This window comes from Felis catus, chromosome A2 (assembly GCF_018350175.1).
Source record: "Felis catus isolate Fca126 chromosome A2, F.catus_Fca126_mat1.0, whole genome shotgun sequence".
Classification (NCBI taxonomy): Eukaryota; Metazoa; Chordata; class Mammalia; order Carnivora; family Felidae; genus Felis; species Felis catus.
In genome coordinates this window covers 126,898,990-126,912,942 of record NC_058369.1, presented here as the reverse complement: position 1 = coordinate 126,912,942, position 13,953 = coordinate 126,898,990, and the positions used below count along the sequence as shown (strand labels likewise).

Genomic DNA, 13,953 nt, shown 5'->3' with positions numbered 1-13,953 from the left:
GGCTCTGTTGGTTAGGGGTCTGACTTTGGCTCAGGTCATGATGTTGCAGTTCGTGAGTTCAAGTCCAGCCATCAGGCTCTCTGCTATCAGCATGGAGCCCACTTCAGATCCTCTGTCCCCTTCTCTCTCTGCCCCTCTGCTATGCACGTGCACGTGTGCACACACTTGTGCTCTCTCTCTCTCAAAAATAAATATAAACATTTTTAAAAAGATATTAAAATGTTACTCCCTTTTACAACTAACTGTATGTTGAAGATGAGACTTTCTTCACATAATTCCATCAAAACAACATACCACCACAGATTTAATGCAGAAGCAGAGATGAGAACCCAGACTGTCCTCTATTAAGTCAGACAGTAAAGAAATTTGAAAAAGTGTAAGACGATGCCATTTTTCCCACTAATTGGAGGAAAGGTTGGAAAATATATATTTTTCAGAAAAAAATATGTTACTTATGTTAACATGTAATGGGTTTATTTTTATTATTATTATTATTTTAAATGAATCAATAATTAAATATTCTTTTAAATTTCTAAGTTTTGATTTCTAACATATAATATTGACAGATATAATTCACATTTAATTTTCTTTAAAAATCTCTCTGGGTTCCTCAGTAACTTTAAGAGTATAAAATGGTTCTGAGAGCAACAAATTGAGAACTTCTGTTTCAGAGAATGAGTGTGAAAAAGAAATGTGGCTGTGGACAGAAGCTGGGGGAAGGGGTGCCAACATTTAGAGGTTCAGGAAGAGAAGATAAGGAAGGAATAGTCCTTGGGGTGCCTGGTGGCTTAGTGGGTTAAGGGTGGGATTCTTGATTTCAGCTCAAGTCATGATCTCTCTGTTCATGAGTTCAAGCTCCGCATGGGGCTCCACACTGACAGTGCAGAACCTGCTTGGGATTCTCTCTCTCACTCTCTCTGCTCCTCCCCTGCTCATGCTCTTTCTAAGTATATAAACCTCTAAATAAATTTTAAAAAGGAAGAAATAGCTCTCAAAGTAGAGAGAAAACTAGAAGGGTTCAGCAGCCTAGAGACCCAGGGAAGAAAGTGTTTCCAAAGGAGAAGTGACTTTCAGCCAAATGCTGCCAGAGGCAGAGGAGGACTGGAACAGAGACAGAGGACTGTGGGTGCAGGGCGGTGATCAAGGGAGACTGGCCAGAGATGTCTCAGTGGGGGGAGATGGAAACCTGACTGCAGAGAGTAGTTTCCAGGAGGTGATAAGGGAAGTGAGCATCAACAACTTATTTAGTAAGTTCCCTTTGGGACGCCTGGGTGGCTCAATCAGTTAACTGCCTGACTTCAACTCAGGTCATGATCCCAAGGTTCCTGAGTTCGAGCTTCTCCACCTTCTCCGGTCGGGCTCTGTGCTGACAGTTCAGAGCCTGGAGACTGCTTTGGATTCAGTGTCTTCCTCGCTCTCTGCCCCTCCCCCATTCATGCTCTCTATGTGTGTCTCTCTCTCTTAAAAATAAATAAATATTAAAATAAATAAAAAATTAAAACCTTCCCCATTAAAGGGAGAAGAGAAAAGGGGTGATAGCTTGTGGGGAATCATTTTTATATGAGAAATCCTACAGTATGCTGTTAGTGAGAGGAAGTTCCAACAGGGAAAGAAAGGTGGATGAAGGAAGGAAGCAAGGAAGGATGGAGAAAGCAAGAAGGGATGGAATGAAGGCTCAGGGCACTGCCCTTTGGGCCAGAAGGACCATCTGTAGAAGCCGTAACTCCTAGCCAAGGACTCTTCCTGCCATATACTGACAAATCTCTCCACCTGCAAAACTTCTCCCTTGATGCCACTCATTTCTAAATTTTCACTTTTTAATTTAATTACTCAAATAATGAATACATTTTCATCTTACAAAACATACTGAGGTATATTTATAGTAAAAAGCCAAAGCTTTCCCCCAATTCCACCCCCTTTCCCAGGAGAAAGCCCTATTATCAATTTAGCGTGATTTTGTTCAGATCCCTTCTGTGTGATTACGTGTGTAAATCGGTACATAAAGAAATATTTCATTAAAATCTCACCATAAGTGGCATTAAACAGTGTATAATACACTGTAAATTAATGCTTTGCTTTAACAATACTTCTCAAAGCACTTTCCATTCTTGAACAATTCTGCGTGGTATTTCATAGCATCGTACTGATGGACAGTCCATTCCAAATCCTCATGATACCCAATAATGCCATAATGAACATCCTACAGTTCTCTTTATGAATACATGTGACAATTTATTTAGAAAAAAATGGAGAGAGGAGCGCCTTGGTGGCTCAGTCCGTTAAGCATCTGACTTCGGCTCAGGTCATGATCTCACGGTTCATGGGTTCGAGCCCGTGTTGGGCTCTGTGCTGACAGCTAGAGCCTGGAGCCTGCTTCAGATTCTGTGTCTCCCTCCCTCTCTGCCCCACCCTTGCTCATGCTCTGTCTCTGCCTCTCAAAAATAAATGTTAAAAAAAAAGTTCTAAATAAATAAATAAACATCTAAGAAAAAATGGATAGATCTGAATGTATACATTTTAATTTTTCATAATCTCCCCCAAAAGCTATCCCAATTTATATTCCCACAAATAGTCTGTGAGAATACTTGTTTCCCCGTATCCTTGCCAATACTGAAGATTGTCCATCTTCTTAATTTTTTCCAATCTAACAATATTTTATTGTTATTCTGATAATATGTAACCTGGTTACTAGTGAGTTTGAGCATCTCTTCATGAGCACTTACACTCACCTTTGTCTTATCTAGTTACCCTTTGTCCTTTGTTCACGCTTCCACACTCACCACCCAGGGATCAGTTCCTTTAGACAGCCTCCTCAGGCCAACCCCCACCTGAGTGGATGATTCTCTCCTATGCTCCTAGTGTGCTCCTTCAACCTCAATGTCACCTCACTTGTCAAAACAGTTTATGTATTGTCTCTCCACTCCACCCACCCCACCCCAGACTCTGAGCATCTTGAGTACAGGAATTAGGCTTGACTTTGCTCTCTAGCCCTAGACCCTGACACATTATGTGGCACCATAATAGGTACTCAATAAAAGAACTACTGAATAAGTTCATATTGATATCACTTTACATTTGTAGAGTGCTTTACAATCTACAAGCCTCCTTCCCTTGCATTTCCTCAGATTGCCTAAATCAAGTCAGATTTGCAGGAATTAACATTTCAGGGAAAACGCTAGGGATAAGGGAAAAGGAATATAAACAGAATGAATTGAATCACCAGCTGCATGATGTGATGCATGTAAAAATAAATCAGTGTAGCTTAAGCCCTTGGACTTCTAAGCATGTTCTATAATAAATGTTCTACAAGAAACTAGCAAAATTCATTTAAGTATTAAAATAACCACACAGTCAACAAATTTGAGAGAACAATTTTCAAGTAAAATAATCAACTTAATAGCCAGATAGAAGGAATAAAACAAATGAGGGATCTGCTAACAAGTGAATTTGGTCAATAATAGATAAGTCAAGCCTCGGTGTGAAGTTTTGTCCAGAATGACATAATTTTTCAATCCAGGTTGATCAAAGTAAATGAACAACCTCCAAATTTCTCTAGCAAAATTCCTATAACCAACTCAACCTGAGATTTTAGGCCATCTCAATGCTTACATAGAGAGCACAGAAATAGTTCATCAATATTCCCCAACACACTTCTGTGAAACATTAGTTCCACAAGATGTCATACATATTTTTTAAAAGATTCCTAGGGCAACTAAGTTTTGGAAATGCTGGTTTAAATAAGTAGAAACACATTTATTCAGTATAAGGCTTATTAGAGCCTTTAATAAGGCAAAAAACCTTATGTATCTCCAAGGTATAATATGAAACCATTTCTAAACTTATTTGACCGCCGAACTATGTAGAAAATCTCTCTCTCTCTCCCTTTCTCTCTATATGTATGCATTTAATGAGAAAGATACATTTCAAGAAACTAGTGTTTCACAGCATCCTTTGAGAAGTGCTGTTTAGATTATTAAAACAATCTTTTGTGTATCACAAGTGATCTTTGTACATTATAAGCCTCAACACCTTAAATCTCTCAGTTTATCATAGTTTAATATTTATGCTGATGCAGTGGCCTACAATCAAATCTGAGGCCAAGAAAAGCCAGGAAGGAAGCAGTTACAGCTGCTCTAAGTTCAGAGGACAGAGGAAGGAACCTTAGTGGGAAGTTAACTTAACAGGTAAGAAGCCTTGTCTGAGTACCGCAGCTCATGAATTATTGAACACAATGCCCATGAAGTCTATTTCCCTGCATTATTTGCTGCTCCAAATTCAAAATCTATCATGCTGTCTGACTAATCTTTTCATGTCTGAACTCCTAGGACCTCCTCTATAGCCAGCCTCACCACTGCACACACACCCCTGCATAATTAGCCCATTGCTAGTCTCTCTGAATACACAACGAGTCATATTCTACATGTTTATCTCTCTCTGAGGCTGAAATCTTCATTGTTCCATGATGTGGTGAATTAGAGGTTACACAGGGATCTAGTATCAAAGAACTAGAAGGAATTTTAAGAATTCTTTAATCCATCTCCCCGGCCCCATGCTAGTCTGACTTCCACCCACATCAGAAAGAAAACTATTCACTCTTTTCTTAAAGCTTCCCAGCAGTAGTGGTCCCTGGATGAAGCCTGCCCGGTCTCTAAATGATTCAGTTTTATCCTAATCCACTCCCCTGCCCTAACCCTTCACATTAGATGTTACCACGTATCTCTCACTGTCCCTGCTACTAGTCTTCCACATGCCCTAGTCTTTTTCGTGTGTCTCGTTCTCTACGATTCGCCTTAATTAGGGTGTCAGAACTTAGACCCAAACAAGAAGTGCTCTGCAGAGAGACAGAAATAGCCTCAGAAACTTCACCAGGACCTGATACATCACTGTTGTTTGCATAGTATCAGACTTGATTTATCCCCAAAACCTCGGATATGCTAAGCCTTTGGGGGAAGCTGTTCTGTTGCCTTTCTCCAAGTACATTCTGCTTTGAGTCAACATAGAAGGTGATGACTTTTTTTCAGTTTTAAATTCGACTTCTTTAATTTATCTGCATCATGCATAAGGCTCATTTTTTGGTCTTCTTCTTTGTTTTGTTTTGTTTTCCATTTGGTCATAGTGAAATGGTATGGTGGTGGTAGGTCATAAGAAGGCTCTCAGAGAAAGTGGTTTGTGTGTGTATGTGTGTTTACCTGAACCTATGTTGGGGAGAGCAACCAGTAGACATTCTGTGTTAGGTTTACTTGTTTTGAATTTTGATGTTAGAAATCAAAAGCGGACCAGTGTGTCCTCACATGAAATGCCTGTACTTCCTGGGCACTGGAGTAGGTAGAGCTAGTCACAGCGGGAATTGAATATGGCATGCTTCCACGTCAGCCCCGTACATTGAAGATACCAGCATCTTGGGCATTGGGGAAGGTGGGAGAAAGAGAACTTTCAAGTACTCCTCTCTGCCCCCATCAAACTACAGCACTGATGCTATCACCTCTTCTACCAGCTCATTGGGCTTGGTTTTGATGTACAACAGAGGGCAAAGGGAAAAAAACAGAAGGTCACACTGAAAAACCTGAGTCCAAGTAGGGGTAGAGGAGCAAGAGGAGGGGAGATTTGAAACCAGAAAGGTCATAACAGTTAACCTTACAATGCACAGTATCCTTGGTTTCTCCTATTAATTCAAATTCACCTGACCCTGTATACAGATGCCTTTCTATCAAGCATTCTCAATTTGTTAGCATCTCAAAAATATTGTGCTATGGGCTTCTCAGAATACTGTATTGATTTTTCTGTCTCCTCAGGATTCCTGGACACTCCATGAGAAATTCAATCCCTAGTATTTATAAGACAGATTATGCATTTGAGGTGGGATGAAAGAAAACGATACCTTTGATTATGTGAAATGATTGCTAGTGCCTAGTACAAAACCTTAATCTCAAAAGTCTAGATACTATTTCTGGTCAGAAATGTTAATGAAACTATTCACCAATTGGCAAAGATTTTGTATTATTGCAAAGACAGATGCAGCTAACTGTTTCTATAATATTAATATACACTATTCGCTCTCCATGAGCAGGTCATGAGCAAAACAGTATTTCGGTACATAAATTCCATTTTTAGAATTATCAAAAATACATTTATGGCTAAATATTGGTAACAATTACTTTCCCAAAGGAAAATAACCCCTCTTTATTGACCGTGAAATTATTTTAGGATTGAACTCAGATCTAATGTCCATTTCCCATCTGCTTTTTTCAAAATATAATAAAACAGTCAAGGCAGAGGGCGTAAATGACACAGAGTATAAAGTATTCATTTCGGGCTTCTGGGTAAGATAGCAGATTGAGCAAAGCATTTACTTCTGTCCCTTGAGAAACTCCACTAAAATGACAGTAAATGAATCTGTCCACAAGGACAAAGAGAACAGGAAGAGCCAACAGCCACAAAACGTTGGAAACCAGAAAGCAGAACAAGTGGTAACTGACTCAGTTGACTCAGAAAGCTGCATCTGAAGCCAGTGCAAAGGAATGTCAAGAAGCAACCTGGTTTACGCTGCAGATTCCCCAGAAGACTTGAGGATTGGTTATATTTGGTAGCTCTAGAAATTGAGGTGAGAGTAAAAACAAGGGTTGATTGAAAGATTGCTGAAGAAGCAGTTAGATCCTGAGACTCTTTCCCAACTTCACACAGGTGGGCAGTTGCCTCTCCTTACTCTGGTATAAGTCTAGAGGTTTATTATTCTCTAGAGATGCTAATATCAAAAGCTTCTGGACTGAGGGACACCAGACATAAGTGAAGAGAGGAGCACCCCACTCCACATGCATACTGAATGCTACGAACCACCCACCCCTAGCCCCAGAGTGCTGGCAACCTGGCTGGAGGGCAGAAGATCCTTCTGTAGGGAGTCTACACATCCCAGGGAGGAAAGACCCAGACACTGACAGCAGGGCTTCCCCGAGAAAGTCCCCACCAGCCCATGCTACAGTGAGGATCTGAGTCAAAAAGCCACACCCAGAGGTCCACTTTCCAATCAGCTTTGAAGTTTTTAACCAGCTTCCACTTTTAAGTACAAGCCAACAAACAATCCAGGATCATCGGACATCAGAGGGAAACTTTGAATGTGGAAAGACAACACAAAAAGAGAAGAAGCAACTCCAAGAGAATAAACTATTGCTCTATTTTCTAAAGGAGAAACATTTTTCTTAGACTCTAATATCTTACCTATAAAAAATAACTAGAATTTGGGGCTCTTGGGTGGCTCAGTCAGTTAAGCATCTGACTTTGGCTCAGGTCATGATCTCGCGGTCTGTGGGTTCAAGCTCCGTGTTGGGTTCTGTGCTGACAGCTCAGAGCCTGGAGCCTGCTTCAGATTCTGTGTCTCCTCTCTCTCTGCCCCTCCCCCACTCATGTTCTGTCTCTCTCTCTCTCTGTCAAAAATCAATAAACATTTAAAAAAATTTTTACAATAATAACTGGAATTAGCATCTCCAAAAAGATAAGAAAAGATACTTCATTCGTGTAACAAGAATGTTACACTAAAATTAAAGAAATATTCAAAAAACAAAAAATATCACTTGGAAGTTATGCTAGTGGCATAAGATAGTTTTCATAAAAGGATTAAAGATGAAATTGAAGAGATCCTCCAGAAAATAGAACAAAAGACAAAGAGATGGAAAATAGGGCAGAAAAGCTAGGAAAATTAGAAGACCTGTCCAGCTGACCCAATATACAAATAATAAGAGTTCTAAGGAAAAAAAGAAAGGAAGAAATCATCAATGAAATAATTCAAGAACATCTCTCAGAACTGACACATGTGAATTTCCAGGTTGAAAAGGTCCCTGGGTGACTAACCCTGTGAATGCAAATAGAGCCACCCCAAGCCTATCATCACAACATTTCAGAACTCTTGAACAGATGCTACTGCAGGTTTTCAAAGGATGGAGGCACAGAGCAGCTTCAGACAACAACACTGGGAGGCTGGGAGCCAATGAACTGATAGCTTCAAACTTCTGAGGGAAAATGATTTTAACCTAGAATTCTATAACCATCTGTTCTGGTTAACTATTGTTGTGTAACAAAACACTCCAAACTTTAGTGGCTTAAAACAACAACCATTTTCATTACCTCTCACAGTTTAGGGTATCAGGAATTCAGGAAGAGTGTGGCTGGCCAATTCTTCCTCTCCATGTGATATTGACCATGGTTACTTGATGGTATCTACCTAGTGGTTGGGTTAAAGGGTCAGATATGACTTGACTCACATAACTGAGGCTTGAGAAGGAGAGTTAGAATATTGGGTTTGTTGTAGAATATTGGGTCCTGCTTCCTTTCCAGATAGGGACTTTAAAAAAAGGCTTTAATTTTTGGGCAGTTTTAGATATCCAGAAAAATTGAGCAGAAGGTACAGAGTTCCTATATACTCTGTCATCTCCTCCTCAATTTTGCCTATTATCAACATCTTGCATTAATGTGGTACATTAGTGTGGTTATAAATGAAGAGCCAATATTTATATATTATTCTTAACTAAAGTCTACAGTTTACCTAAGGGTGTATTCTTTATGTTGAACCTTGCATGGGTTTTGCCAAATGCATAATGGCATGTATCCACCATTACAGTATCATATATCAGTATCACTGCCCCTACCCACAAAAAGCTCTGTGCTCCATTTTTTAATCCCTCCTGTCTCTCCCCAAATCCCTAGAAACCACTTATCTTTTACAGTGTCTATGGTTTTGCCTTTTTCCAGACTGCCACCTAGTTGGAATCATACAGAATATAGCCTTTTCATATTGGCTTCTTTCACTCAGCAATATGCATTTAAGCTTCCTCCATGTCTTTTCATGACTTGATAGCTCTTTTCTTTTTACTGCTGAATAATAGTCCATTGTATGGATACACCACATTTTGTTTACCCATTCACCTTTTGAAAGACATTTTGGTTATTTCCATTGAAGGATCTTTTGACATGGTTTCCAGCAGGATAGTCAGACTTCTTACATGGTGAATCAGGGCTTCAAGAGAACAAAGTTGCCAGGAATCTTAAAAATGGGGCCATAATTGGCATAGAATCACTTCTAATGTACCCCGTTGGTCAAAAAGTCATATAACAGCCAAGATTTAAGGGTAAGGGTGTCAAAGATAATGAGGCCATCTTTAATCTACCACACCAGTCAATGAGAGACAAACTCTGATGGTCTCAGAGGTTTATTTCCTTCTTCCTATTGATTCCCTAGCAAGAAGATGATTCATCATGTTTGAGACTCCTCCTGTTTAACAGATAATCTCCTATACCATAAATCTACTATTATTGTTAAATAGTGACTTACAAACACCAGAACCCTCTTTCCCTAAAAATATGTAGGCTGTCCTTGATATATCTAGTCTAGCTATGTCCTGTTTAAAAGACCTTTCTAGGGGCACCTAGGTGGCTCAGTCTGTTGAATGTCCAACTTCAGCTCAGGTCATGATCTTGCAGTTTGTGAGTTCAAGTCCCACATCGGGGTCTGTGCTGCCAGCTCAGAGCCTGAAAACTGCTTCGGATTCTGTGTCTCTCTCTCTCTCTGCCCCTCCCCCACTTATACTCCCCCCGCCACTCTCTCTCAAAAATAAACATTAAAAAAAAATTTTAAAGACCTTTGTATAAGATAATGAGTGTTCAGAGACCAAGTGGAACTTGAAGTTTCTCCCCAACAAGTCTTATTAACCTTATATATGTTTTTAATTTTTTTCTTTACCTTATTTATGTTTATACTTACGGTGTAAGCTGTTTCTGGGCCCACATTATACCTCACCAACTCAAAAAATAGAAACATTTTTAGATATACAAATGATAGGGGCGCCTGGGTGGCGCAGTCGGTTAAGCGTCCGACTTCAGCCAGGTCACGATCTCGCGGTCCGTGAGTTCGAGCCCCGCGTCAGGCTCTGGGCTGATGGCTCGGAGCCTGGAGCCTGTTTCCGATTCTGTCTCTCCCTCTCTCTCTGCCCCTCCCCCGTTCATGCTCTGTCTCTCTCTGTCCCAAAAATAAATTAAAAACGTTGAAAAAAAAAAAACTTTAGATATACAAATGATAAAAAAAATAAGTTACTTTCCTCACATCCTTCAAACATTACTTTAAAATATTCTCCGTCAGAAACAATAAAAATGTGGTCTTCTAGAAAATAGATCTACTAAGCCTGGAAGAAGTGAAGACAATCTCCAGGATGATGAAGATGGGGGCTCTCAGGATATCTACTGAGCACCAGGGTGAGAGGGAAGCAAGTCCAGAGGAAGCAGGTCCAGAGGTTTCAGGAGAGATTTCTGCAAGATAAAATGAATAAATTATCCATTAGAGTATATTCAAAGGTGATCAAACAACTGTAAAAAATTTGAGGGTAAATTGATGATAAATACTTAGAAAATTAAGCAAACAAATAAAAGGCAACTATTAACTCCAGGGAAATAAAAGAATTTAGAAGGAAAGAGAAAGCAATCATACGTCAATTGTGAATAGCCAAACCCCCTGCTCTATGGTGGGAAGTAAATAGACTACAAATCAGGAAGTGGACTTGAAAGTATGTTATTTAGAGATAAGAAAGAATATACCCAAAGAGTCAGTTAAGGCTGAAATTAGTAGCCTCTGGGAATGGAGAAATGGGGAGGGTAGGGGAGTGTGGGATTGCTGTTAATCACTATAAGCTTTATAGACATAAATAGTTTAACTGTCTTTGCTTACGTTTACCATTTCATTGAGCCTTGCTCTGACCACTCTAACCCTATTTCTTCTGCCTCCTTTTTTTCATAGCACTTACCGCCTTCTAGCATCCTCTCTAATTTGTTCATTCAGGATACTTACTGTTTTTTTCCTGATAGAATTTCAACAATACAGGGCAGTGGTCTTCATCGTCTTCATTTACCAGTATGACCCAGGTGCCTAGAGCAGTCTCTGGAACATAGTAGGGCCCATTAAACATCACTCAAGTGCCTGTTTCCGATTCTGTGTCTCCCTCTCTCTCTGCCTCTCCCCCGTTCATGCTCTGTCTCTCTCTGTCCCAAAAATAAATAAACGTTGAAGAAAAAAAAAAAAACATCACTCAAGTAAAACAACTTTGGCTTTTTAAAATTATTTGCATGGGTAGCTTTGATTTTTAAAAATAAAATAAATCATTCGCCTAAAAATTCTACCACAAAGTAAAAATCTCATACTTAAATATTGCTCATACATCTTGCTTGTCTATCAAAAAATGTTATCATTAGTTTTCTCAGGCTTCGAAATGAATACTCCTTCAGTGCATCCCAAGTTCCCAACCTGATACATGTTTACCTTTATGAAACACTGAGACAGTTGGCAAGCACTAAAATATAATAAGTGAGGCTCACATAACACTTAAAAATAAATGATGATTTATGTAAGGTTGTGAGATATGAAGTTACTATAATAAAGAGAAGATACAAACATTTGACGAGTATCAAGTACTTCTGAGTTTAATTATCATTCATTAGTCTATACCTGGTCTTGTTTCAAAAAAGATTTTAGGGAAGCCTATAAAAGTATAAAGGATATAACATTAAATTACACTTAAATTAAACCTTGGCAAGAGAAGATAGAAAATCAAGGATGGGACAAAGAGAAGCCAAGAAAACGACTTAAAATACATGCAGTTATAAGCTGATACTGGTCACAAATTTGTCTCTAAACTCTGTGTCCATTAGTATTAGATTTAGCTACAAGTAAACAAAGAAACTCAATATATGGGTGGTTAAAATAAAATAATATTTTAGTTTATTTCTCTCACACGTAAAATTTCAGAAATGTGGAATCCTGCTCTAGTGTGAGAGCTCAATTCCACTGGTTCTCAAGGATTCGGGGTTCTTGCAGCTCACCCCTCTGCCTTCCCAATGTAGGAGATACCCCCATAGTCCAAGATGGGATCACTCTGGGCACCAAAATGGAGAAAGAAGATAAAGAAGGAACAGGGGGCACTTGCCAATTGTTTCCTAAGAAATATTCCCAGAAATTGGATACTTCTCCTTCTATCTGATCGTCCAGAAATTAGTGAGGTGGCCAATTGCGACTGTAAGGGAAGCTGAGTAAAGCAGTCATCACTGTGACATTATCATGTCCTACTAAAACTTCTATTAAAATGAAGGGGAGAGCTAGATCTGAAGGACAACAAGGGTGTGTGCCACGGCCTCATAGCAACCAAAAGAAGAAAGGGAAGAAGGTCAGGTTCAAAATCGCTGAACAATGTATAGAATCACTGAATCACTATCTTGCACACCTGAAACTAATATAACACTGTATGTTAACTCTACTGGAATTAAAATTTAAAAAAACTAATAAAATTTAAAAATGGACACAGTTGTCAAGATGACCTTTGCTCAAGCAACTTATAGTAGCTCTTGGTAAAAAAGATTAGAAAGGGATGACTCTGGAGAATTTCACAAAAGTGAAAAAGTTTAGTCTTACTACATTGATGCAAACCATTTTATAGCACTGTTATTTGTAACAACTCTTTTTTTTTAATTTTCTTAATGTCTATTTATTTTTGAGAGAGAGAGAGAGAGAGAGAGACAAAGCGTGAGTTGGGGAGGAGCAGAGAGAGAAGGAGGCACAAAATCCAAAGCGGTCTCCAGTTCTGAGCTGTCACCAACTGAGACACCCAGGCACCCCACAACTCTTAATAATGTATTGACAGTTTAGAGAAAACATGTGTGCAAAGATTTGATCTTCTGAGTTCATTTGAACCATCCATTTTGAAAAATCATAATAAAATCAAGGTTTTTGAACTTAATTGTGTGAATGTCCTGATATACACCTTTGTATTTGTCCTGATATACACCTTTGTATTTGTTTCAGAATTAAAGAAAATTCTATTTACCTTCGCTTACGGAAAAGAAACCACTGCAATCACAGAGACTACCAGAATATTTCAAGAAATGGTACGTAGCTTTCCATCGAAGCCTTCAGCAGTGTGCCTTTACTGATGGATTTTATTTCATAAGTTCCACAAAAGCTGAGTTAGAAAACAAAGGCCACCTAATAAAATGAACAGTCTCCCTTTCCAGCACCAGGGCCCTTCAAATACAGCATCTTACCTACAGCAGAGGAGAGAAAGAAAAAGATGTGGTGAGGACGTACACCAAGGCAAGGGAGCAGGTCAGTCATCCACAAGCAAAGTTCTAGAAAGGCAGGGCATTCAAGGCTCAGGAGGCAAGACTTAAGCAAGCCTTAGCAGAACAAGGGCTGAGTAAAATCAAGATCATTGCAAAGGCTCTGCCCTTCCTTGTGATGCAAAGTCTCCCACATTTCTACTGGGATTTGGAGGGTTTTTTATTTAATGTTTATTCATTTTTGAGAGAGAGACAGACAGACAGACAGAGAGATAGGGCATGAGTGGGTGAAGGGCAGAGAGAGAGAGGGAGACACAGAATCCAAAGCAGGCTCCAGGCTCTGAGCTGTCAGCACAGAGCCCGACGCAGGGCTTCAGCTCACAAACCACAAGATCCTGACCTGAGCTGAAGTCAGTCACTTAACGGACTGAGCCATCCAGGCACCCCTGGGATTGGAGTTTTAAGATAAATGGCTAAGTGTTTATATCTGAAATCCCCAAAGCCATTAAGAAAATGAGTGTATTTTCAGAGTGTTGTGGAGACTTGCAGGTCTCCATCAGTTTCCCATGTTTCCCAGGACATCAGTGTCCTTGCCTCTCACCTACATGTTTCTCAGCTCCCACTTTGGACCCAGAGACAGTCCATTGCCACAGGACTTCAGTGAAACTCCTGAATGATGAACCAATGCCTGGCTAATGCCAAATGAATTGCCAAGTAATGTTTTGTGACACCGTGATGTAGAGATGGCAGACACTTAGGGTGGGTGTTGCCACTCCATCTTCCTAAGATGTCACTAGTCAACCTTGGCGCTCCTCTCTGCTACACCCAGATCTGCCTCAGCAATTCCTACGATACAGCACATCTGACAAT

General features: G+C 39.7%; 1 protein-coding gene across 4 annotated transcripts in view; it reads left to right on the top strand.

Moving 5' to 3' along the window:
* The window catches only part of AOAH (acyloxyacyl hydrolase), a 168,342-nt gene that overhangs the window by 105,761 nt on the left and 48,628 nt on the right, over positions 1 to 13,953 (top strand). For all 4 annotated transcript variants that reach the window (XM_045052618.1, XM_003982953.6, XM_023250501.2 and 1 more), the window contains exon 14: positions 12,830 to 12,912. In XM_045052618.1, coding sequence (XP_044908553.1) covers positions 12,830 to 12,912 — 83 coding nt within the window. The remainder of the gene's footprint in view (positions 1 to 12,829; positions 12,913 to 13,953) is intronic.